Source organism: Polistes dominula, unplaced genomic scaffold (assembly GCF_049000335.1).
Source record: "Polistes dominula isolate Pdom_NZ unplaced genomic scaffold, Pdom_raw_medaka contig_373, whole genome shotgun sequence".
Taxonomy (NCBI): domain Eukaryota; kingdom Metazoa; phylum Arthropoda; class Insecta; order Hymenoptera; family Vespidae; genus Polistes; species Polistes dominula.
In genome coordinates, this window is record NW_028300899.1 from 1,887,688 (window position 1) to 1,912,715 (window position 25,028).

At 35.8% G+C, this 25,028-nt stretch overlaps 1 protein-coding gene and 1 long non-coding RNA gene across 5 annotated transcripts in view; one reads left to right on the top strand and one right to left on the bottom strand.

Moving 5' to 3' along the window:
• Nucleotides 1-25,028, top strand: part of LOC107065410 (fibroblast growth factor 17) — a 112,600-nt gene that overhangs the window by 55,095 nt on the left and 32,477 nt on the right. The window contains exon 1 of one of the 4 annotated variants that reach the window (XM_015319075.2): nt 1,209-2,579. The exons of 2 other annotated variants lie outside the window; for them this stretch is intronic. In XM_015319075.2, coding sequence (XP_015174561.1) covers nt 2,560-2,579 — 20 coding nt within the window. In that variant the 5' untranslated portion in view covers nt 1,209-2,559. Of the gene's footprint in view, nt 1-1,208; nt 2,580-3,173; nt 3,314-25,028 lie in introns of those variants that run through there. One more of the 4 variants, XM_015319103.2, reaches the window with a different exon arrangement.
• On the bottom strand, nt 3,171-6,255 carry LOC149033460 (uncharacterized). The gene is made up of 3 exons (XR_016178338.1): nt 5,596-6,255; nt 3,507-3,985; nt 3,171-3,304 (listed from the first exon to the last, which is right to left on the bottom strand). It is a non-coding gene; the product is annotated as an uncharacterized LOC149033460 (long non-coding RNA).

The following is a 25,028-nucleotide window of genomic DNA, read 5'->3' on the forward strand; positions in this document are numbered from 1 at the left end:
TTGATAATTAATTATCTCGTTGTTGGGCAGAACAGCAGACATTAAACGAATATCCCACCGTCATCAAAGTTTCGTCAACAGTGTCTCGTATTCGTTCGAACGAGATGTATCTCGTTCTAAACTTACTTTCAAATTATAAGTATATACCTTCAGAATATTCCGACTTTATAAAATAATTTTTGGTTGTCTTTTTTTTTTTCTTTTTTCGTTTCTTCATAAATTTGGTGAAAGTATTGAGGATCAAAATTGAATTGAAAAATAAGCAAGTTCGTTCTTTCGATCATTTTTGTTTCGTTTTTTTTTTTTTTTCTTTCGAACTCACTAAGAATATTACAGATTTTTATCGTTGACGATCGAAACGAATATCGAGAAGATCGACGATATGGTGGTAATTTTTAATTACGATAAAACGATGATCGAGTCTGTGAGAAAGGATCAGGGTCGGATTTACCGTTGGAGATATGGTCCTTTACTGCTTGAACGATGTACATAATATTGACGTTCATTGAAATACATTAATAATAAAACGTTCGTGCCGTTGACTCTCACGGCAAAACAAACCTTGCCTCAACTTGGAGTTGCGCAATTGAAGTCGTCGTGTTCGTTGGCTCGTCATCTCGAATTGCTATCGAGAGTCCAACGCCAAAGGCATATTCTCTTCTTTTGCTTCTTCTTCTTCTTTCTGTCTACATCGAAATTGAAATAATAATAATAATAATAATAATAATAATAATAATTAAAAAAATAAATAAATAAATAATCAAATGTAAAGAGTCAGCAAGCGAAAGGCATAATATGACGTTATTACTCTTTTTCAAAATTAACGATCGAGTGACATTCGAGAGTAGAATAACGACGGCGTCGAAGTGTGACAATGAGAGTATACAATCGAGTGAAAGTGTGTATCGAGTTGCATTAGGATGTAAAAATTAGATACATACATGCATATATACGCTTGTTCGAGATCACGCCAATGGTATCACTCGATATATTTCTCTATTAATAAACAATTTTCTTTTTATTTATCTTTCTTCTTCATTTAACGAGAAAAGAAAGAAAACAAAACAAAAATGATACATAGTGATTATCACATTGAAAACTCATCATTACGATTATTAATCTAGGAACAATTTATCTATGTCAAGTGTAGATAAAAATCAATAAATAAATAAATAAATAAATAATAAATAAATAAACGAATAAATAAATAAGTAAATAAGAGTTTAAAAAAAGAGAAGAGAGAAAAGGAGCAAAAAGTAGGGTTGAGTATGGTGAGTGGCGGGGGCGTCTTAGTAAGAGTGGTAGGGATTACGGAGTAAGAGAGTGGGGTGGGGAAGAAACGGGCGAATGGAGGGGCAGCCGCGTGCACGATACGAGTGGAGGGGTGGTAAGAGAGGGGTGGGGGTAGGGTCTAGGCGAGCAGCGGCAGCAACAGGGCAACGGCGGCGGCCAGGTAAGCGAGAAGCGAATAACACGCTAGTAGGGCTGACTCGCGCCGCTCAGAGTCTCACGGCCCAAAGCCGATACCGTAGTTTATTCTTATTCTTCTTCTTCATCGTCACCGTCATCGGAACAACGCGTCGTCGTCGTTGTAGTAGTCGTAGTCGTCGTCGTCGTGCGGTGATCGATACGATATTATAACGATCGCTCTTTTAGTGATCATCAGCAGCCCTTACACGCCGAGAAGGATACGAATTTGTACGAGACGCCAACGAAAAGTGTTGTTTTACTCCAAAATATTTTTTTTCTTAGTTTACTTTTTACGAATTTTTTATTCACTTTGGTTCGTCGTTGTTTTGTTTTGGTTTTTTTTTTTCGTCTTTTTTTCTTTCATATATATATATATCTTACAAGAGAGATTATCAACGACGACACATTGGATATAACATTTCGTTGATTGATAATTCGTCGCGTACGAGTAATTTGTTGTGTGTTTGTTTCTTTTTTTCTCTTTCAAATTTGTGATTTTCATTTTTTTTCTACTTTTTGTTTTTGTTGTTTGTCACCTGTCCCAACGATCTTTTTACGATCACCTCGCTCGTGTAGTGGAAGAATAAGTTTTCGATGGCTCTTTGCCGAGGGTCGAGATGTTTCCACCCTGAAAGAAGACGACAACCCTCGGAGAGGATAAGCATCCGAGTCAAGAGCCAAACTGGAATTTAGTGTTGATACTTTGGTGATTTGCGAGGTGCTGCGTAATAGTTCGAGTCAAAAATAAAGAAGATAATAAAAAACATTCTTTCAGAGTGATTACGGATATAAAAAAAAAAAAGAGAGAAAAAGAAATAAAGATAGAAAGAGAGAGCTAGAAAAGAAGAGAGAAAGTGGATCGGATAATTGTGAAAACAAGTGGAAAATTTGTTAATAAGTGTGTGAAAAAGATAGGAAGTAGTGAAAGAGAGAAAGAAAGAGAGTATAGTGAGGATAATAAAAGTGTAAAAGATAACAGGAGAAAAGGAAGTAGCGGAAAACGCGTGGTTAGATGCGTGGAATTTGAAAACAGCAACCCACAGGCCAGCCCGACGCAATGCGTCGACGCTGCTGACGCAACGCGCCTGGATGCGTCTCACTCTGAGCACGTGAGTGTGTTTTCTAGCAAAAAACGAAACGAAAAAAAAAACAGTAGTTAGAAAAAGATAGAAAGAGAAAGAGAGAGAAAGGAAAAAATAGAAATAGAGATAGATATAGAAAGAGAGAGAGAGCAAAAGGGAAACAGTGAGAGTGAAAGTTCGAACCGGTCGAGTGTAAAACACCCCCTATTGGAAAAGGGGGAGAATCGTCAAGGTGTTGTATCATATTAATTAATTATTATTATTATTATCGTCATCATTTCGTGAATTGAAATCGATTCGGTTAGAATGATTCCCCGAGGATCGAAAAATCGGACGATCTCTAAATCGTCGCCCCCACGTTACTCGGACACTTGATGACACTTTTCCTTAATTATTTCGAAAGAAGAAAATTAAGGAATAAGAGATGCTCGGGTCGAGTCATCTCTATTTATTTATCGCATGTTACTCGTCGGTGATGATGACGATGATGATGATGATGATGATGATCGTAGTGGCGAGCACACGCTCGTGTTGGTAGTGGTAGTAGTGGTAGTGCTGGTAGTAGTAGTAGTTGTAGTAGTGGTGGTGTTGGTGTTGCCGGTCGGTGGTGGGTCGCGAGTGCGCACGCGACTCCGCAACTTGGTGAATGATCCTGGGAGTCCCGGTTAAACGAAGCATCGAGGTACACGATCACTGGGATGACGTCCGCTTCGGATCACGCGCTCCCTTCACGATCGTCCTCGTCTAACGCGCTACCAAATGTAAGTTTTACGGTTAACCCACACCACCTAACTTTTACGATCAAGTAATAATCGTCAATCGATAAATAATCGATATTACTATTCTAACAACTTCAAAATCGTTAGCGAAAGAAAAGGAGAGAAAGAGAGTGAAAGATAAAAATTACAAAAAGCTTGACTTTCGACGCTTGCATAACGGTAGTAGTATACCTACGGTACGTACAGTGGTTCTCATTCTCGTTGTATTCCTTTTCGATGACCCTTCTTCTATCTCTACTGATCGTACTTCATCAAAAAGGGGAGATTCTTCTTAGGGATGCAAAAAAAAAACCATCGGACAGGCTGTCCTAATTCGAAAGTTAGAAGGGCTGCAAAAGATTTAATGCACGATTTTTCTACGTACCGTATTTTAATAGTGCGGCGAACCGAAAGCACTATCTCTTCTCACCCTTATTCCTCATTCTTCATCGGCTCGTATTCATCCGGAGGCAGCCCTATCGTCGAGAGAGCGTACCCTCGACCGTAAGGTACGATGAGTTTCACTTACCAGCCCCGTTGAGGCTTCCCTTACCCCTTGTAAGAACATCTTTCTCTTTCTATCGGTTTCTTTTTCTTTCGCATGGGAAACGTCGTCGTTGCTTCCATCGATCAGGATTATCGTCTCTTCGTAATCTATCCTTGTTCTTTCTTTTTCTACTGAGAAAAAAGTAAAGAAACAAAATGGAAAGATTATTTTATAACAACATAAACAACGTTGAACAAATAACGTAACACTTATGTATAATATTAAAAAATAAAAATATTAAACGATGATACAAGAATTTGTTTAAAAAAAGTTTCATTGAAAATTGAACGATAGGAAAATTTGAAGGAGGTATAGTCAATGATACGACCTAGAAACTCCTGATAGACTATTTCGAGAGTCGAAGATAGAACGTCACGATTTATCAATGATTTATCTATCGGGCACGTGCACAAGCCAAGAAAGCGCCCGGCGCTCTTATTCTCTTTTGTATTGAAGGAAGAGGAGGAGGAGAAGGTAGTGGTGGTTGTGGTTGTGGTGTGGTGGTGGTGGTGTAGGTTGTGGTGGTGGTGGTGAAGAAGAAGAAGAAGAATCGACTTTACTCTATACCGATCAGTATAACGTTAGGTGCTGCCGGCGTTCGAGTTCGAGTAAACACTCGATCAAAGAAGAATTTGCTCGATTATCGGCTGGCGGTTGGATGATTGTCGGTTAGAAAAATCAGACGATACGTTGCCGATAAGGTGGCATATTTTAGATAAGCGAAACGCGCAATTAAAATGCCTTATGGATGAGTACCGATTGATTAGGCAAGCTCTCTTTCTCTCTCTACCAATTGATTTTCAGATTCTTCTTTTCTTTGTGTTCTTTTATTTTATTTCACAAAATCTTTTTCCTTTATTCTTAATTCCATTCGAATATTTTCCTTCTTCAATCACATTGCTTCGTTGTTTACGTACTCTTACCAAGTTATATCGATATATGATTAAAATACTTATTATTATTATTATTATATTTTATTATGGACTAAGAAATAAATTTGTAAATTATTTATCCATTTTTTCAATGATACTAAAGAACATGGACATAATTTATTCTTATATTTCTATCTTCTCATTGGACTATAGTCAAGTAGGTTTTCAGAAAATTCGTGATCTATGTACAAGCGACTTTGATCTATGCGATTTAACCATCGTTAATGGAAATCATGACGTGCATTCTTAAAAAAAATAAGATATATGTATATCGATTTGAATTGCACCTGAATTATCCCCATACGAACATTATAACGACAACAACGATAAAAACGATGACGTATGCATATATATATATGAGAAACCTTTCACGAGTCGCTGCCTTTAAAAAGCATATTTTCCGTTTTAACGGCCGGTCGGCTCTTATCTCTGGGCGTAAAGCGTGTTTACCGCCAAACAAACGGCACGCGCGTGCTTCTCGTCATCGACGTATGTCGTCGTTCTCGTCATCATCGATGGGAAGCTAACTCGATCGAGTTGTTAATTTCCGGTTGTTAACGTTAAAAGAAAAAACAGTACGTTCATAGGATTCGAGAAAAACCCATGAATCTCGACGAATCACCTAACCAGAATCTTTTATTCGGGTCAACGATGTTTACGACCTGACGTTTGTAAGACAAAGATGAAGAAAAGAAGAAAATGTAGAAGAAGAAGGAGAAGAATAAGAGGAAGATGAAGTAAAAATAAAAAATTAAAAATATAAAAAAAAAAAGAAGAAGAAAAAAGCAAGTTTTCCTTGTTACGACCTCGATGACGAAGATAGCAGGTGGGAGTACGTTGAGAGCGTGACGATCTCTCTCTTTCTCTCTTTTTCCTACTGTTCTCTCCTCTCTTATTCACTCATTCACTCACTCGTTCTCGACCTACGCCATGGACTGGCAAACATTGTAAATCGCGCACGGTACGTGTGCTAATATGAATAACGAGCGAACAGAGGAAAGATTTTAGCGTGCACCCCGCCCCTACTCGATTCTCATCGATTTTACTCGATTCTCTGCACTTTGTTCGAGAGGTAAAAACACGTTGAGAGGACACCCAACAACTGTTCGATTCTTTTATAATCATTTAATCAGTATTTTTTTTCTTCGAATACAGGGATGAAGAGAAAAAAATAAAAGAAAGAGAAAAAGAGAGAAGATCTTGATTGTCTCCTTGTGATGCATCAACTTTTATGATCTTGCAAATCTTTTTCCGTCTGTTTTCATCATTTTTCTTAATAATCGTCTTTATGGTCGCGTTAATCGTTCCTCCTGTTGTCGGAAGCACACGCGAAACGTTGTTTTCACGGAAATTTAATATCCTTTGCACGAACGTCAAGCGCGTGACGACTTATGGTTAATTCATATTTGCCAGTTTTTAATCTCAAGAATATCTTTCTATGAATCGTCTGTCTATTTCTACGTTACTACTCTATTACTGCTGCTGCTGCTACTACTACTTATTGTCTGACGCAAGAACACTCGACACGCGCAATACACTTTTTCTTTCTGTTATTTTTTTTTTTTTTTTATTACGTCAATTTTCTTCTTTTTTTTTTCAATATTTATTTACATTTTTTCACTGAAAAGATCTCTCTCTTTCTCTTTAGTCGACGAGAATAGAGTTTTTTTAAAGTGGATGGAACGCGATTAGAGGAATCGATCGAAACGACGTTCGGCGAAATGTTAAAAGCATCGTTTTACGAAATTTCAACGTTCTCTCTTTTTCTCGAATAATATTTTACCGTTATAAACGAAGAGTGAACATCGATCGATGCAATTCTAATAAACAAGATCAAGTTTATTTAACAAAGTTATTCGTTAGTTCTTGGTCTAATCATCGATCCATCCTATTCGATCTTATCGAAATATTTTTCTAAAAATGATATTACTTGGAGAATAATAATAGTAATAAAATATTTATAAATGTGAAATTATTTCTAGAGAGTCAACTTACGACCTTACGATCTGATTAATTCATAATTCATTTAAAAGCCACTTAACCCGATGCCCGTTACGAAGTAAAAGAGAGAGAGAGAGAGAGAGAGAGAGTTAGTAACTTTACGTTGGCTCTCGTTCAGAGTCAGAAGCGTTCGGACAAAGTATTCGACCCTTTTCGGTCCCTAATAGAAGATCCATTACCTTTATCGTCGTCCTTGTCTACGAGTTGCCGGGTCAAGCACTTTGTCGCGTCTCGTTCAACCGAGAAAGTTAGGAGAGTAAAGTCCTGATTTCCCTGGGGCTCTCGGTACCGACGATTCTCCTCTCTATCGGTAATTTGGTCAATTACAAGGTTCGATAACGTGCTAAGTAAAGGTACTCGTTTACGAGGAAAGGTGTTTTTTCTTGGTACCTCTTCGGCAGGTGTATATTATATTTGTGTAACCTCTTTTATCTTTTTTTTTTCTCTTAAAGTCACTTAAGATTCGATCTTTTAAGAAAAAAAAAAAACTTTTATCTTTCGGTCAATAATTTAAGATTCAAAAAAACATTCAAAAGAAGCAACGATGGAAAACTTGTTGATTACAAACGTTCTCTTAAGAAATGTCCATAAAAATAAAATGATCGAATAAAATCTAATGAAAGATAATACACCGCGATTTGTGGAATATAAATTCCATACGTTATTGCGGCATTCCAAAAAGACTCTCGCTTTTGTTTGCTACGATCGGTCACGACAACGACTTTAAACGTCATAGAAAATTCTTCCTAACCATGCCGAGTAAGAATAAAAAAAGAAAAGAAAAGAAAAGAAAAGAAAAAAGAAAAAAAACAAGCAAAGGGTTCAACAGCGAGAAACGACAAACACGTCGCAAGCGTAATTCTACGCCTGAGTCGGGTATCGTTCGTTCGCTCATTCTCGTACTAGCTAATACGCTAGAACGTTATTATCGAGCACGTACGCATACGTCTCGTAGGCCGATAACGCGCGTTACGCTTTAACTCGCGCGATTGCCATCGAAACTTACGAGAGGTAAGTAACTAACATAAAGTGCGTGCGCGCGCGCACAGATCGAATCAACTTACAAAGAGACTCGGACCGGTTCGTTTAAAAAAGAAATCATCCTTCTCTTTCTTTTCTTTAATTACGTAAGATTCTCTTGAAAATAAAATATCGATGGTTTTTGTTTAATCGATATGATCTTTTATTCTTCCCACGTGACAGGTTGGCGCCAGTATTCGTTCGTTCGTTCACGTAACGAGTAATTTTGCTAATTCTAACGAGCAACAACATAGTTAGAAATTCTCTACAAATACTTTCCAACGTTAATTTAAATTTAAGATTAAAATTAAATTAAAATTATAATCTAGTTATTATGCTGAATTTTTTTTTTTTTTTTAATGCAATTTTATAATTCATCGTGAAATACTTGTAATAATGCGAAGGAAACAAAAAACTATATTGTTCTTCTTGTTGAGGTCACTTATTTACATTACATTATTTTTCTCCTTTACCGTTCGATATTTTTCTTCTCTCTCTCTCTCTCTTTCTTTCTCGTGTGGGGTCCGGTAAAAAGAACGAGGGACGACTTGCACGCACGGACTATAGATCCGTGCCTATTAACGTAACTTCCGGGAAACGAGGAGTTATGCAGCTAACGTTCGAACCGATCAAATCGAAAGAAGAAAGTACGAGGAGCAGTAGGAGGGTCGAGAGAGGGCGGGGGGGGGGTAACCACAAAGAAAGAAGAATCGATAATTCTCTTATTCTCTCTTTCTCTCTATTCGTTGGCCGTCTTTGTAAACGTGAGGTTCTCCTTCTGTCGCGCTTAACTTCGATCCAGTTCACTACTACTCGCGGGGACGACGACAACGACAACGACGACGACGACGACGACGACGACGACGACGGGTCACGAGGTACAAAGTCCGGCGCCGACGTCTCCAGGGAGATAAATCGACGATGATATTCTGCCGAACGAGAAGAAGAGACAGACCTCGACAAAGCTATCCCGATGATCGATCGACTCTTATTTTTCCTTCCTTTCCCCCTCCCCCCTACCTTCCCCAACCTCCCTTAAGACCCCAAACCTAAAATCCCCCCCCCCCTCAATAAGGGGACAAAATATTTTCGCGATAGTTACAATCCCCTGTGAGAATCTTTCAAAAAAAAAAAAAAAAAAAAAACGTTCTATTTTCTTTATTTTTCTATAAATAACTGTCAATCAAACTAAAAATTCTTCCTTTTAATATCCGTTCCTCGTAACAGGATATTCTCCCATGAATCATTTTATTTATTTATTTATTTATTAATTTATTCATTTATTCATTTATTTATTTATTTATTTGTCAGATTAATTCTACTATTTGATTTTAAGTTGGGCATCCATCATAATACATAATACCGTAATGTATACCTGACTTCATTGACCGTGAATTTTTCTACTCGTATAAGTTCACAATTGTATTTTTGTTCTCTTTTTTCTTTTTTTTTTTTTTGTACTATTATTGGTTAGAAAATGGAGATGAAAGATCAGTGAATCGAATTATATAGTGTTATTGTAAGTCGATGCGAAAATAATGAAGTTCATATCTCGATTGGCTTATACACGTTAGAAATTAATGCGGGAACACGTTTGCCATTATTATTTTTAACAACCGAGAAAAAAAAGTAGGTAAAAAGGGAAAGAAAAAAAAAAAAGACACGAACAAGTAAAAGAGAGAGAGAGAGAGAGAGAGAGAGGAAAAGAGAAAATAACAAAAGATTTCTTTTTCTCTCATTCGTTTCTCCGTTAGAATAAATTGTGTCCACCTTTTGTCGTGTTGGATTATTCGTCGTAACCAAAGCGAGCCAAAAAATTCGAGAGTCGGGCCGTTAACCGAACGATGCAGGGAGATGCATCGAGATCATCGGGGGGCTATTGCACTTTTAATGTCACCCTTTTTCTGGGAAACGTCCAAGAAACAACCGCGAGAAGAAGCATATGGACCCGACACGCGCGTGTTTCTTCTTTTCTTGTGCGTAACAAAAAGAGAAAAAGAAAGAAAGAAAGAAAGAAAGAAAGAAAGAAAGAAAAAGAGAGAGAACGGGGTGAGAAAGTAAAGGGTAAGTGAAAAGAGAGAGAGAGAGAGAGACGAGGGTACGATACGATAGGTAAAAAAAAAGAAAAAGAGAAGACAGCATCGTTTTTCCCACCACCTCTACTCTCCCTCTCTCTCTCTTTCTTTCTCTTTTTCTCGTTCGTGGTATTAACGCAACGAATGAGTGTGTGTGTATATATATGAGAGACTGGGTTCTTCCACCCACGCGTTCGCGTGGCGGCAGACGGCCTCTTATTGTTCTTCGATAGTCGAGCACGCGACACGCGAGCCTCCTCTTCTCGTAATCGATTACGCGCCGTACCTTCCACGTGTCGCATAAACGCCCCCCTCTTCTCCCTTTTTTTTTGTTTTTATTTTCATTTTATTTTTTTCCTTTTTTCTTGTTGGCTTACACGCGTATATTATTCTCTCCCAATACGCGTAGAAATGAAAGCTACCTCCTCCTCCTCCTCCTCCTTCTCTTTCTTCTTCTTCTCTTTTATCGCATTCGATCTATCCTTTCTTTCTTTATTTTCTCTCTTTCTGTTTCTCACGGTTTGTGCTGCCACCGTGTCACGCGTATTATTTTTATCTTCTTTTTTTTTCTTTCTGGTTCCTCCCAATTTGTATGACAATGGGGATTTTTTTGCGCATAGATTAACAACCCTCTTAGGGGTTATTTTTCTTTTATTCTTTTTTATTTTTTTATTTTTTTTTTATTTTTTTTCCCTCCCCTTTTCTTTAAGAATTATTTTCGACTCGAAGATAAACGGTATATCGACGTTTTCCTCGTAATAGTAGTAGTAGTAGTAGTATGTTACTTACGTCACAGTATAATACGTCATCGTTACCGATGAATGAACGACGGGAAGATCTTAAATCGGAAACAAAAATCTAAAATAAAGATAGAATGTTATTGATTCGCACTGTGCAGCGGAATATCGACTAAACGTCTCGTACACTCGTCTCTCTTGTGCATTTTCTCCATTTGTTTGTCTTCTTTTTCTTTAAAAATACGTACATGAAACTCGTCGACTATAAACGGCCAGCTGGAATTTACTTGTATTCTTTTAACGCGAATATTCTCTCTCTCTCTCTCTCTGTTTTTTTTTTCTTTTTTCTTTCGATTACGACAACTCCGTTCGAATTATGCGACTTCTTGGAATTGCTTTTGCCGAACTATCGATCGTACCTTAGTTCGTTAACAATTCGAAAGTCTCGTACAACGTCGTATATGTGACTACGATAAACTAAAAAAAAAAAAAAAAAAAAATGGAAGAAATATAAAGAGAGAAAGAGAAGGGAAAGGGTGGAACGAGTTCGATCGGGAGCTTTTGTATGATATTGCAGCCGAGCACAGCGATAACGATCTTCAAAAGCACGTAAGTTCGTGCCGTTTGAGTCCGAACTTCGTGGAAAATTATGATTGTTTCGCGGTAATACCATTTGCATACATACATTCGTGCATACAAGTGCGATCAGCCAACCAACAACTAGCGTTATATCTATACATTATCGCCGATCCTCCTCATCGTAACAGCGAAAGTTTCAAACATTTTTATTCACATTTCTTACATCTCTACTTTTTTTTTCTTTTTTTTATAAAAAGATAATCAGGAAATATATGATATACTAGTTAAAAAAAAAAAAAAGGAAAACAAAAATGTTAATATACGATGAGAATCCTCTCTGACGTAGGGTAATTTACGTGATCATTAAGAAAGAGAAAAATAATGAAAGAGGGAGAAAGGATAAGTGGGAGGTGGGGTGGGGTAGGGAGGTAGGAAAAAAGGAAAGGCCCCCGGAGATCGGTCCGGTATTAATTCTACTTGCTCGTGAAAGTTCGGTTACGTACGCGAGTGGGAGGATCTTGAGAGGAATCCGGTCGAGGATAAAATGGCCGACTCGATGTGATCGTTTTCCCCTCTCTCAATTTAATAAATCTTACAATAAAAAGTATAGTTTCTTTTTCCTTTTTCTTCTTCTTCTTCTTCTTTCTTTAAGAAATATTGTTTTATGTTGTTGTACATTCGATGCAACAACGTTTTACCAAAATCGAGCGTTGAAATCAAATTGACGTGAAATAATAAAGAGGGGGGGGAGGAAAGAGAGTTACTCGATCGCAAAGACGTGAAAATTTCAGTGAATTTTCGAGAACAAGAAGAACGATGGTGTAAATTGGCCTGCACTATGGGTTCAATTAAAAAGTCAATCAACTCTTAGTACCGTGTACTCTTCGTTGACTAGCGGAAAGGGTAAAATAAGTAGCGGGAAAACAAGTGAGACAAAGAGAGAGATAAAAAGAAAAGATAGAGAGAAAGAGAGAGAGAGAGAGAGAGAAGTTTAGAGTGATGCAAAAAACCTTTCATCGGCACGCTTCATGTTCTACTCTCTCGTCTTTGACTCTCTCTCTCTCTCTCTCTCAACGGTTCGTATACCATACAGTATAAAACTAGAACGATAATTACACATTCTCGTTTACCTGCTTGTAATAGACATTAACGTTGTAATTTTCGCGTCTACACGATGATATCGTATAGTCCAAAACAAAATAAAAAACAAGAAAACAAAAAAAGAAAAGTAGCATGCCTGTGAATACTTTATTTTTCCTACCTGAGTCTTTCATACTTTATACACAATATTTCGACGAGCATGATGGCGTATACGCGATGTAAAGCAGGAAAATAACGATCGCATAAACTCGGACTACTCATGTAAAATATATATACATATATATATATATATATCGGAACAGAGTAGAAAACGAAGAGAAAAAATGAGAAGAAGAGAGAAAGAGAAAGAGAGAAGATGGATGGTGGAATATTTGTGTCGAGTAGCTTGCATCTCGGTCAGTGGAGTAACCAGTCGGAGAGTAGAGCTCGTAAAAGGGGTTCGTTCGATCAGGCCGCCCTTCATGAAGCGTGCGTTAGCCCTACAAAGCCCTCCAGAATGGCGTAAATCTCTCTCTCTCTCTCTCTCTCTCTCACTCTTTCTCTCTATGTCTTTGTTTCCCTTTTTTCTTTTTTTTTTCTTCCTTTCCTCTCTAACAGTCGTATCGTTAATGATCGTGTAAATCACGAGGAACGACCAAGTAGCACGGAACGTACGGGAAGTTACAGACGTTTCCTTTTATCTCTCTCTTTCTCTCTCTCACTCTTGCACACTTTCAGTCATAAGGGGGATGGTAGACAAAGAATAAGAAAGAAATAAGAAAGAAAAAAGTCATCGAACCCCGGCGTATCCCTCGTTATCGTCGCGTCGCGTGACGTCATTCGGTCCAAGGATCTCCTCCTACTACCCTCCCTCCCCCCAATTTGTTTCTTTTTCTTTCGGAAGAGAGAGAGAGAGAGAGAGAGAGAGAGACGCGCCGGGAGCAATCAATTTTTATGCTTCCACGTTGTAACTGCGCGCCGCGGCGGCCGCGAACGGAAAACAGGTACGGGGAGGAGATGAAATGGGGTGGATAATGGCCGTCCAACTCCAGAGGCAATATCCACGAAGCTTCCTCTTCTATCTCTCTCTCTTTCTCTCTTTCTTTCACATATTATAGTCGTCGTCGTCGTCGTCGTCGTCGTCGTCGTCGTCGTCGTCGTCGTTGTTCTACTCCGCCTCCTCCGAGAAACAAATTTTTATATCCTTTCCTTAACTCGGTGGAACTCGCTCTTCGCGTTCTTCCGTTCGACTAATCTTTTTCATTCTTTATTTTTCTTTTCACTCTTTTATTTTTTTTTTATTCCAACTGCAAACGATCCAAGCATCTCCTGTTCGCAGCACGCCGAATTAATAATACTTACGACTACATATATATATTTTTTTTATACGTGAAAGAGTAATATCTTCCTATTTCTTTCTCTCTTTATTTATTTATTTATTTATTTCTTACTTTCTTACTTTCTTTCTTTCTTTCTTTCTAGTAGCACATAGATATTCGGACAACGTCGAGTCGTAATTCCATGTACGGTCTTTTCGCTAAGCATACGAGGAAGCGATAAAGTCTTTCGCGAAACGTACGTACAAGGAGCAAGTTTTACTGCGAACTTTTCTACGTTGTACGCGAACGTAGAAAACGGCTCCTATTCCCGTTGAACGACACTTCGCATTCGTGGATTCTGTGCTGTCTATGCGAGACGATGTTAAACTTCCTTCTCTCTCTTTCTTTCTTTCTTTCTTTTTTTTTTTTTCATCTCAAGTTAAGAGAAAAAAAGAAGAAGAAGAAGAAGAAAATGAGAAGTAAGGTAGTTTGTTCTCTCGGGTGTAACAATCTTACATTATTGAGAGTCCTGTTTACAAATTGAACTCACCAAGTCGATCGTCCTCCAACCATCATCGTACCACCCAACTATTCCCCCATCTCCTCGATTTTTATCCTCCCATTTTTCTCCTCTTGCCCTCAACGTGCTCGGCCATCGACTTTACTTCGGAGCATTGCCTTTTTCTTTTCTCTTCGAGTCCATCAGCACCAAGAGATATCCAGAATCATTCGTATACCGATCTTTTACTCTTGATTCTTCCTTTTTCTTACTTTTCTCTCCTTCATTTCTCTCTTTCTAAGGTGCCTCAGAAGAAGACACACTTCTAGTTTTACCAAGTTTTCGGGCGCCAAAGTATCGGTCAGGGAAGAAAACTTTATTCCGCTGACTTGTCGCTGAGTTCCTTTCGCGTCTTGTTTTGTCCGGCTTTTCCTATTCCATCCCCCCTCTTACCCCCATTCTTTCATCCTCTTCTTCCTACTGTTACCACTGCTACTACTACTACTACTAGTACTTTCTTTCGATCTTTTTATATATATCTATCTGTTTCTTTCTCTTCGTCCAATTCCAAGACGGCCGTCGAACTCCAGAGACCTATCACGTAACTCTTAAAAGAACGGTTCTTCCGTGTTACTCAAAAATTCGCTAAAACGAGCTTCTCCGTGAGTTTTACGGTAGGACAGTTTCATCCGTTTATGCAAATTACCCGTTACCATTTCCGAAGATTGATGATTCTACTAGTCTCGAGAAAAAGAATTTGAAAAAGTAGATACTGACAATCGACCAACACAGACAGGCAGATAGATAGATAAGAAGAAGAAGAAGAAGAAAAATAAAAAATAAAAAAATAAAATGACTTAAGTAATTCGATTTAAAACGGTCAAAACTTTGACATTCTTTTTATTTTTTCTTCTTCTTCTTCTTAGCTCATGTAATACGATAGAAGTTCGATAAGGAAATATCAATACGTCATTGCATTCTTCTCATCGACATAAAGCTTGTGCAACGTTAGTGTAATCGTTGAGTGAATAGGTACGTACGTAGCATGCACAAAGACTAACTCCTTGAGTAGGGTCAGTGATCGGGAGACTAAATATTTAGAGCGTCGAGACGCTATCGAGAGTATTCCTCTGGCATCTCTTCAGCGAAGGAACGATAACCGTTCGAGATATCGACTTTAAAAAAAGGAACTCTGCGAAACGTCTTTACTCGTCTCGACACGGATAATCGATAATTTATAATTCTCATTTGATTAATTTATTGTAATCATCGATTATATACACAGCATAATAATTTTGTATTATTGTGAACGAATTAAAATTCTCTCCCCCCTTTTTTTTTCTTTCTTTTCTTATCTTATTTCTTTATCAAAGTTATATTGGAATTTTTAGTTTGTTTTTAAATATATATATACAAATTTCAATTATTGGAATATACAAGATAAGACACATCCCGCGTGGGTTTGCTTATGTGAATTTTAAATCCTTTTCCATGTTTTTTCTTATTTGTTTTTATTAAAGTTTTATTCGAATTTTTAATTCGTTATTAAATCTAAATTTCAATTTTTGCATTACACGATAACATACACACACCCCCTCATAGGTCTGCCTTACGCAAATCTTACATTTTTTTCCTTGTTTTTTTTATTTGTTTATCCAAGTTTTATTCGAATTTCATAATTTTTACAATTATTTTCTTCATTTTAGACACGTAAGAAAATATTTCGGATATTTTTCGAACGTTATTTTCAAAAGACAAGGAAATATTTAATACGAATCAGTCGATTATTAATTGTTCGACCATGAACGAGAAGTAAAAGAAAAGTCGAGTCAAAAGAATGAAACATTTGTTTTCGTGCTCCAATGATATCTATCTTGACAAATATCACGCCAGTCGTACAGAGATAACCAGATGCGCCATCATCATCATCATCATCATCATCGTCATCGTCATCGTCATCGCCGTCAGACTGCTTGGCTGTAACGTTTTCAAAGATGATTACGTTGGTTCACCCATTTTCTGAATAAACATAGAAGACTTTTTTAACAAGTTTGTAAAAGGTACTTTTAGTTGGTAACATATTCATATAATAATACATATGCATAAACATATATACATACACATGTATGGTGTATAACTTGCATGGGTGTTATTTGAACGAGTGATCGTATACTTGCGTAATAAAAGTGAGCGCTACTTCGATTCTTTTTCTTTTTTTGGATTACTTTTCGATTCTTTTATTTCTTTCGTCTTTTCCCGTTATCTTTCGAAGAAAAAAGGAAGGGGTGGAAAGGGGGGAATGGAAGGAAGGGGAGGACGAGGAGGAAGAGAAAGATCGAAGGCGATTCGAGTCTTGGAAACTCTCGGACACTCTTAACGCACATCGGCCGGCTGACTTTCGAGAGTGCTTCACAGCATTCTTCGTGGGAAAACCAAACAAACATCTTCAGTTCACGACGCGGGCGGCCTGGACGTTTAGTTACGCAGTAACCGCCAAGAAGTATCCATCGGCAGTGTTATTGACTGCCTGTTCTAAACCAACGGGAATAGGAACGAAGTCTTGAAAGTTACTCTTTCCAAAAAAAAAAGAAAAAAAAAACTATCAATAATTTCACCGTGTATAACAAATCTCAAATGTTACGGTTAACTCGATCATTTTTTTTTAAATAATTTCTATTTCCTATAAGAAATATAATTAGTATTCTAATGATGTAAGAATTGATATAATGTATATTCATGAATATGGGTATTTTGGTTTAATCTATTTAAAGGGAATATCTCAATTATGATATGAAACTTCTAAAACCAACTATGAAGTACTTACTTCTTATCATGTACAAACATACCCAAATGTTACGTTTAATTGTTGATCATTTTTTTCTCCTATAAGAAATAATCAATATTTTTATTTATCTTTTTATATATAAGATTGATTTATATTCATAAATATGGGTACTTTGGTTTAATCGATTTAAAGGAAACATCTCAAATATAATATGGAACTTACAAAAGCAACAATGAGGACCCCCTACTACTTTTAATCAAAAATGTAAACAAAATCTCAAATGTTACATTTACCTTTTTCCTATAAAAAATAATAATCAATATTCTTATTTATCTTTTTGTATGTATAAGATGAATTTAAATTCATAAATATGGGTACTTTGGTTTAATCGATTTAAAGGGTAGAGAGATCTCGAGTATGATATTACCGAGAGAGGAATATTACGATACGTAAAACTAGATTTCATAACGCATTAGTGGGGACCACCTACTAAGAAGAGAGAATCATCCATGCGTGTTATCGTGCTCTTACCACTGCAAATTTGGAGTTTCACGCGTGAAGTGATCGTGACTCTGCTAATAACCCCATCGATTAAGCTTTACTCTTCCCCATCTCTTTTTCTTTCGCGTGTTAAAAGGGATCTTCCCAAGTCTCCTCGGGTATCCTTAATGGGCCTGTTATTTCGCCGTTCGCAATTACACACTCAATCGAGAGAGAATAATCATTCCCTTAGCGATATATCAGGATTCTAACTGATAATCAAACGAGCATACGTTAAGAATGAACGAGTCACGCGTGCTTCTTCGAGTTCGTTATTTATGCATCTTTCTTTCTCTCTCTTTCTTTCTTTCTCTTTCTCTTTCTCTTTCTCTTTCTCTGTTGCTTTCTCGATGAGTGTAGGCATGACCTATCGCGAGAATCGATTTTCGCTCGTCGACAAGACCACTCGTTCGTTCTCAAAACATAGCGTCACGTTCTTTCTCTTCTTTATGAATGACAAATCACGGGTACCTAACTCTCGTTTGTAAATGAGTAGTGTGCAAAAAAGAAATAAGCCGGAGGTTAACCGTTTGTAAAAGAACAAATTTGCACTCTCGAGATCGGCTTGAAAGAAGATACATATGTATGTATGCATGCATGTATATATATATATTTATATTGAGAGAGAGAGAGAGAGAGAGGGGGTAGGAAGAAAAAAATCAAACAATGTAAACGAAACAGAAGAACTTAATTACATTGACGATTAGTTATATTCCGATTATTCGCGATTAATGGAACAAAATGAGAAATATTCATCGAAGATAAATGCAGTTTCACGTTTGCACGAATACGGTGACAGGTTATTAAAGCTTCAGTTATAGTCTACTTATGGTTACGATCGATCGATCTATCGATCAATCCTTCAGATTACCTTCATCGCTTATCTCTCGTCCTGATATTATTATATTCGATTCAGAAAAATCGTTGGACATGCAGAAAGTATTTAATTTTTCGTTATATTTCATTGCGATATGAAAAATTAAAAAAAATTTTTTTTTTATAGAGAAAAAAATGTTTAGTCAGACGACGATATGAATACATAAACAGATAGCAAATATCGTTCTTATTAATTAATACACTTTTTAACGAACAGAATGTTCATTAGTTTTTTATTTTCAATTATTTTTCGTTTGTTTAATGTTTGTTATGCTACCTCGTGCTGCTGAATTGTTCATATTTTACGTGCAAATTAAATACATTTTTTTTAATGATTGTTTATTCGCAAATTGTCATGCACTTAGAAACGATGAACATTCGAAAACCACAATATTTCATATGATCGAATTTCAAAATTTAATTTCTCTTTCCTTCTTTCTTATTATTTTCTGTATTTTTCTTTTTCTTTTTCTTTTTTTTATTACTACAAGTTAAAGCGTAAATTTTACATTAAAAAAAAACCTCGAAAAGTACTTTTGATCTATAATAAGCATGAAAAGTATAAAAAGCATTGAACGATACGACGTTGCAGTGAGGATCGTAAAATAAAGAAGAAAAGAAAGGTTCCTCTTTTCGAATCTGACGAAAGTCTGCCAACAGACTCGATTTATCGAGCCGCGACTGTTGGATTATACGAAACCGCGAAACGATTTTTGTCCTTTTCCTACAAGCTGTTTCCCTTGGCAAAAGCGACTTAATGTCTCCTTAATGGCCACGATAAAGTACATCGATACACGTTTCGTGCCAGTCGTCGAACGCGTTGAAAAGTCTACGCACTCATCTTTCCATTCCAAAAAATAAATAAAAATGAATGAAAGAAAAATGAGAAATATAAAACAAAACAAAACAAAACAAAAAAATCTCAAATATTCGAATTTTTCATTATTATTTCTATATTACATTATTTAATAATAAGTTTGTAAAATATTAATAATATATATATATCATATTTCGAATAGAAATCTGTTGTTCGCATATAAAAAACAAACATATCGAATTTTTATTCGAACAAACGATCGGTAAAAAAGAAGAAAAAAAAAATCAGAAAAATTTCAATCTTACGATCAGGAATCAAATAACATTGAAGAAGTTACGAAAAGCTGAAGAAAGAAAGTAAATATCTACATTGAAACGATCCGAACCATCCATCGTTCAGTTTAAAATGAAGAAGAATAAGGATAATAAAGGTTTGATTTTCTATTTAAACGAATCGATACAAATGATGAAATACAAAAAATCACTCGAATTATAAATCGATCGTGTTTCTTCTTTTTTTCTCTTACATAACATGATCTACGAGCAAATGCTTCTCGTGATACGCGTGTATTGTGTGTCCGACGACTTACTCTCTCGAGTCTTTCTTCACTTTTTCTGATTTCAACTTTCTCGTTCTGTCGTAAATTCACATCGATCTCGTTTCTACCCCCTCGCCCTCCCCCTCCCCAACCCCACCCTTTTCAATTCTCTCTCGTTCTTTCTTCTTTAAAAACGACGAATGGTAGGTATATTACTCTATACTTTCTTTCTCTCTTTTCTCTTAACAAGAGTCAGTCCAACGACGCGTATTATCGCGAGATTAGATTATCGTCAGCAAAGAGTAATATACAATGGCGCCAACACGTCGAATGGGGGACAAAAATAACGCAGGTAGCCAAAAGCTCGATCTATTATTATTATTATTATTATTATTATTATTATTATTATTATTTTTCTTTTTATTTCATTTGGCAAACTTAATCATTTTTTTTTCTTTACGATCTCGATCGTAAACATTATTCACTCTATTCTATTTTTGTGTGTGTGTGTGTTATTTTTTCTATATATTTTTTTCTTTTTATTTTTCTTTCGATTTATTTATTTTTCGTTATCTCGAAAAAATGTTGTTTTTTTTTCTTTTTTCCTTTTTTATAGAATAACCAAATGAAACACAACAAAGGTGTACCGATTGATCATAATCTTAAAGAAAAAAAAAATCCCCTTCATTAAAATAAACACTCGTTGAATTTTATCGCTATAACGTATATATATATATATATATATATATATATATATATATATGTTATACTAAGATCGTATCTTATTAATTTTCATAATTATATACTGTCGATTCGATTAATTATCGTATTGTATATCGATCGTCTCTCTATTGTCGATTAGAAACAACACGCCTATAATGTAGTTAATCTAATCTTACATAACGAAAGAAGATAATATAAAGAAAATCGTAAATAGATTACACCCTTTAAGACGATGTCTTGAAAAAGATGTCGTGTAGAGTGCTCTGGAAATCTACCGAGATCGTTAAGGTAAGCGTGTTGAAAGGAAAAAGAATGAGAGAGAAAAAAAATAATGGAAATAACACAATACCTCGTCGTTGTTATTATTTCCTTGATGGAATCGTTTAGAAAGATGCATCGGATCTTGACTTTTCTCCTTATCTGCTTGTGCATCCTCTTAACTCGCCATTACAAGGAACCTTTTCATATTAATCGACGTTTTTATTTAATAATCGTTTCGAATGGCTAATGTTCCTGAGTGTTTTCCAATCGATCTATGGATACGAGTGATAAGTTATTGACCTTCTTTTCATAATGTTCTTCCATCATACGAAGTATCGTTTCAAATTTAAATAAGATTTCTTTGTCTTTTTATTTTTCTTTTTCTAATTCGCGAGATCATTGAAACAAAATCAAAATAAATTAACGTATACGACAATGGTTGTCGTTTATTTTTTACGAACATCTTACACTTTGGACCGTCTCGTTATAAAATAAAAAAAAAAAAAAAACAAAAAAAGGAAAAAAAATAAAAAATAAAATATACACACATATATATATATATATGTATGTATGTATGTATATCTATTTATATGTATATAGATAACTATATATTAAAAATAAAAAAAAAGATAGATATAACAAGAGACAAAAGAATTTAAGCGCGATTAATTTGGATCGAAATCAAAATCCAGGCTTGGATAGATATGAGAATATCAAAGGTATCGTATCTCAGATGCTCGATGTGTCGACTCTTTGGAGGAATGCCCGCTCGGTAGATAAAACAATCCGTGAATTTATATTTATAGTCACGGACGCGTTTACTCGAGATAAGGTTGGTGTCGGAGAGTTCTTAGAAATTTGCAGATAATTGATCGTTCAAAATCGCGCCTGCGCAGATCGTAGGGAACGAAAGAGGACAAAAAAAGAAAAGAAATTAAAAAAAAAAAAAAAAGGAAAAACAAACAAAAAAATATCGAACGAATAAAAAACTATCGAACTTCTATTCGTTCTTAAAAAGATCTCGATCCGATCGATTTTTCGTTTGGTTATAATGAAAACATTATAAAAACGAATAAGCAGGAGTAGGATGAAAAGGAGAATACGAAAGAAAAAAGAAATATACAAATAACAAAAAAAAAAAAAGGACGAGAAATGGTGGATAAAGAAAATTAGATATTCTCTATCGTTATTTCTATGTTCTCTTTTTGCATCGAAGTGCTCGCCAGGATGGCAAATATTTTTGGCGCCAACTTTTTTTCCGTAAAGGCCTGTTAGTATCGGCCGAAGGCTGCACTGAGATCGGTATAGTCTTCTTCTTCTTCTTCTTCTACGTCTCCTCCTCTTCCAACTCCTCTTCCTTCTTCACCTCCTTCACCTCCTCGTCAACCTTCTTCTACTCGTTACGCTGTATTCTTGCATGCCCATCGTCTCTTACGTTAGTGTCGACGATTATTGACCTAAGACATTATCGCGAACGAGCGTATTTAAAAAGACGATTGGTGCAACATGAACGATCATTCGCCCACAATTGTTACGTTCGATCTAATGCATTCTTTGAATTACTACTATTACTATTACTACTAATACCGTTAGAGAAATCACAAGTATTCTTAGAAAATAAATAATACAAACAAAATGTTGGATAATTAGTAGATTTGGTTTATACTTTTTTTTTGTTTTATCATAAAAATTTAACATTTATATTTAAAACATTTTTTATGTAGATATTAAGAAGATAGGTTACATATGTAAAACCATGTGTTTTTATCTTACTGTCGTGTGACTCTCGTGTAGGCCGAGAATCCCACAGTTACGAGGACGATACGGTAAAGCCCATTAGTCCTGCTTAGTTTCACCATAGAAAGGATTCTTATCGGGTTCCGGTGAATCCGGTGGTCTTTCTCTCTCTCTCTCTCTCTCTCTCTCTCTCTCATTCTCTCTACATTTCGTTTATTTCCTTCAACGAGGAAGAAAAGGAAAGATCGATACACTCGATAACATTAATTTCGTCGATCCTTTCGACAAATCGTTGTTTATCTTTGAACATTATCAGAAACTTCTCGTAATTCTACTTTCCTTCGATCGATTAACTCAAGATTGAATAATTTGTTTTCTTTTTTTATTTCTATTTCTATGTAAACCTTAGCCATATTTATTGTTAGTTTGCAGTCAGTCACCAATTGACTCGAATCGTTTACCGATCGTTAAGATATCGATACGAACGACACGACGATGTCGAATTGTTTTAGATAGGAATGTTGATAAAACTTAAATCGACGTGTAAGAGACAATCTCGATCTGGTAACTATTTCTTTCGTGGAAAAAAGATGCGAAAATGTTTTATTATTATTATTTTCTTTTTTTCTTTTTTCGCAAAGACAAGTAAGACAATTTGTATCTCGAATAATCGACAGTAAAGTTTTTTATATATAATATACTAACTCAGATGTGATAATATAATTTTTATCGTGCATGAGAAGTACTATAAGACTTATGAGTCGAAGCAATGACATCTTTGAAAGTTGACGTTACGTTTTTATAATTAAAAAGATAGCCGCACGATGTTATCTAATACGAGAGTTCCTAATACACGTCTGTCATTAATACAACATTAATGCACATATACGTGTGTGTGTGTGTGTGTGTGTGTATATGTATATTTTAAAAGGAAATACATAATATAGTCTAAACAATAACATCGCAAGATAGACAACTAAAAGAATCGAGTTACGAGGTATTGCACGATTAAAGATAAAAATGAAAAACTCTCGAGTCATTACATTTCTCGAATACTTTAACTTCGTATTATAGTTTTCTAGTGTAGTGTGATTATATTATATAAAAGATATAAATCATCGTTTAATTATATAATAAGTTTAATGATTGAGAAATAGTTTGGTATTCGAATTGATTCGCGACTCATCTATTAATTATTTTTTCTTCTTAACGCGTTAACCTATTTATCGGAACAGTTTGTCTGCGTAATAATACAGTGTAAATATCTACATATCTAAAGTGGTGATCCATCGTTTTGAGATAGAGATAAAAATGAAGATACTTTCTCCCACATTTTGCGTTAAGTTCAAAAAGTGTTTTTTTTTTCTTTTTTTTTTTATCGAAATCGATCTTGTTACCAAGAACATGTGATGAGGAGATCAATTTCAAGTAGAAGATATAAAATAATAATACAAAATATCATTCTTATCTGTTGAAATTATTTCTATCGGAAAAGTTATGTTTATTTTCCAACGGTACTACACGTGTTGCTGTAACTATTACTAAAATTACATTATCCAATTAAAGAAATTAGAAATGAGGAAAATTTCGATTGAATATTAAATCCGATCGAAATATATCGAATATCAAATTAAATCGTACCGAAAGAAAGATCTTTAAAACTCGTCGTAATATTAAGGATGTTGAATAAAATTTTTCCAAGTTCTCTTACGCTCTTTCATCGTCGTTAAATAATTTACACTCGTAATTGAGTACGTCATACGGTACGTGGTAGACTGTAAACATCATCGTGTGACGCATGGTATGCGCGGTATGTGGCGCATTCGAAGAAAGCCTCTTACATGCTCATAGGAAACGCAACAACGTTCCTTTGACGTTTTTCACGATCGGGATTTCGAAATAACGTTTCTACTTATTCTTTTTCATCATCTTCTTTTTATTCTTCTTCTTCTTCTTCTTCATTATTATCATCATCATCGTCATCATCATCATGGTCGTCAATTATTCTCATCTTCATTTTGTTCTTCGTCTTCTTCGTCATGGACCGAAAATTCAACCGATCGAAAGACCACTGTGCAAGAGTCACATTCCACGTAAACGGACCAGCCGTATACAAGTGCTCTGCAAACAAGGTAAATGTATTTATAGAGGGAACACGACGCACGACATCTCTTCCGTTCTCTTTGCTTCCCCTCTCATCGACGTCTAGACCGGGACTCCCTCGTTTCAAAGAGAAAGAGAAAGAGAAAGAGAAGTACTGTCGTTTCCTTCGTACCTTTATACCTACGAGGTACCGTCTTATTTTCTCAAAATGAAAGAAAAAGAACCAAAAGAGAAAAGATTTCTATACGTTCAATCGCGTATGTCATAAAAAAAAAGAAATAATTCTAACGTAAGTAAAAATAATTGCTTCCTTTCGTGAAAAATAATGACTTTTCTGTTTCTTTTCTTTTTTTTTTTTTTTTAACATTTTCAAGATAAAACGATTTCGTTTTACGACCAAGCAAGAAGGCCTTCTCAATCCTCGTTTGCTTCGCGTGCACGAGGATCGTGAAATTTTCAATTCGTTTTCTAAGTTTAGCTTGGTTGTTCGGATCGACACTCGTTACGTAGTTGCATAATTTTCGAGTTTACTTCGATAAACGGGGTGAG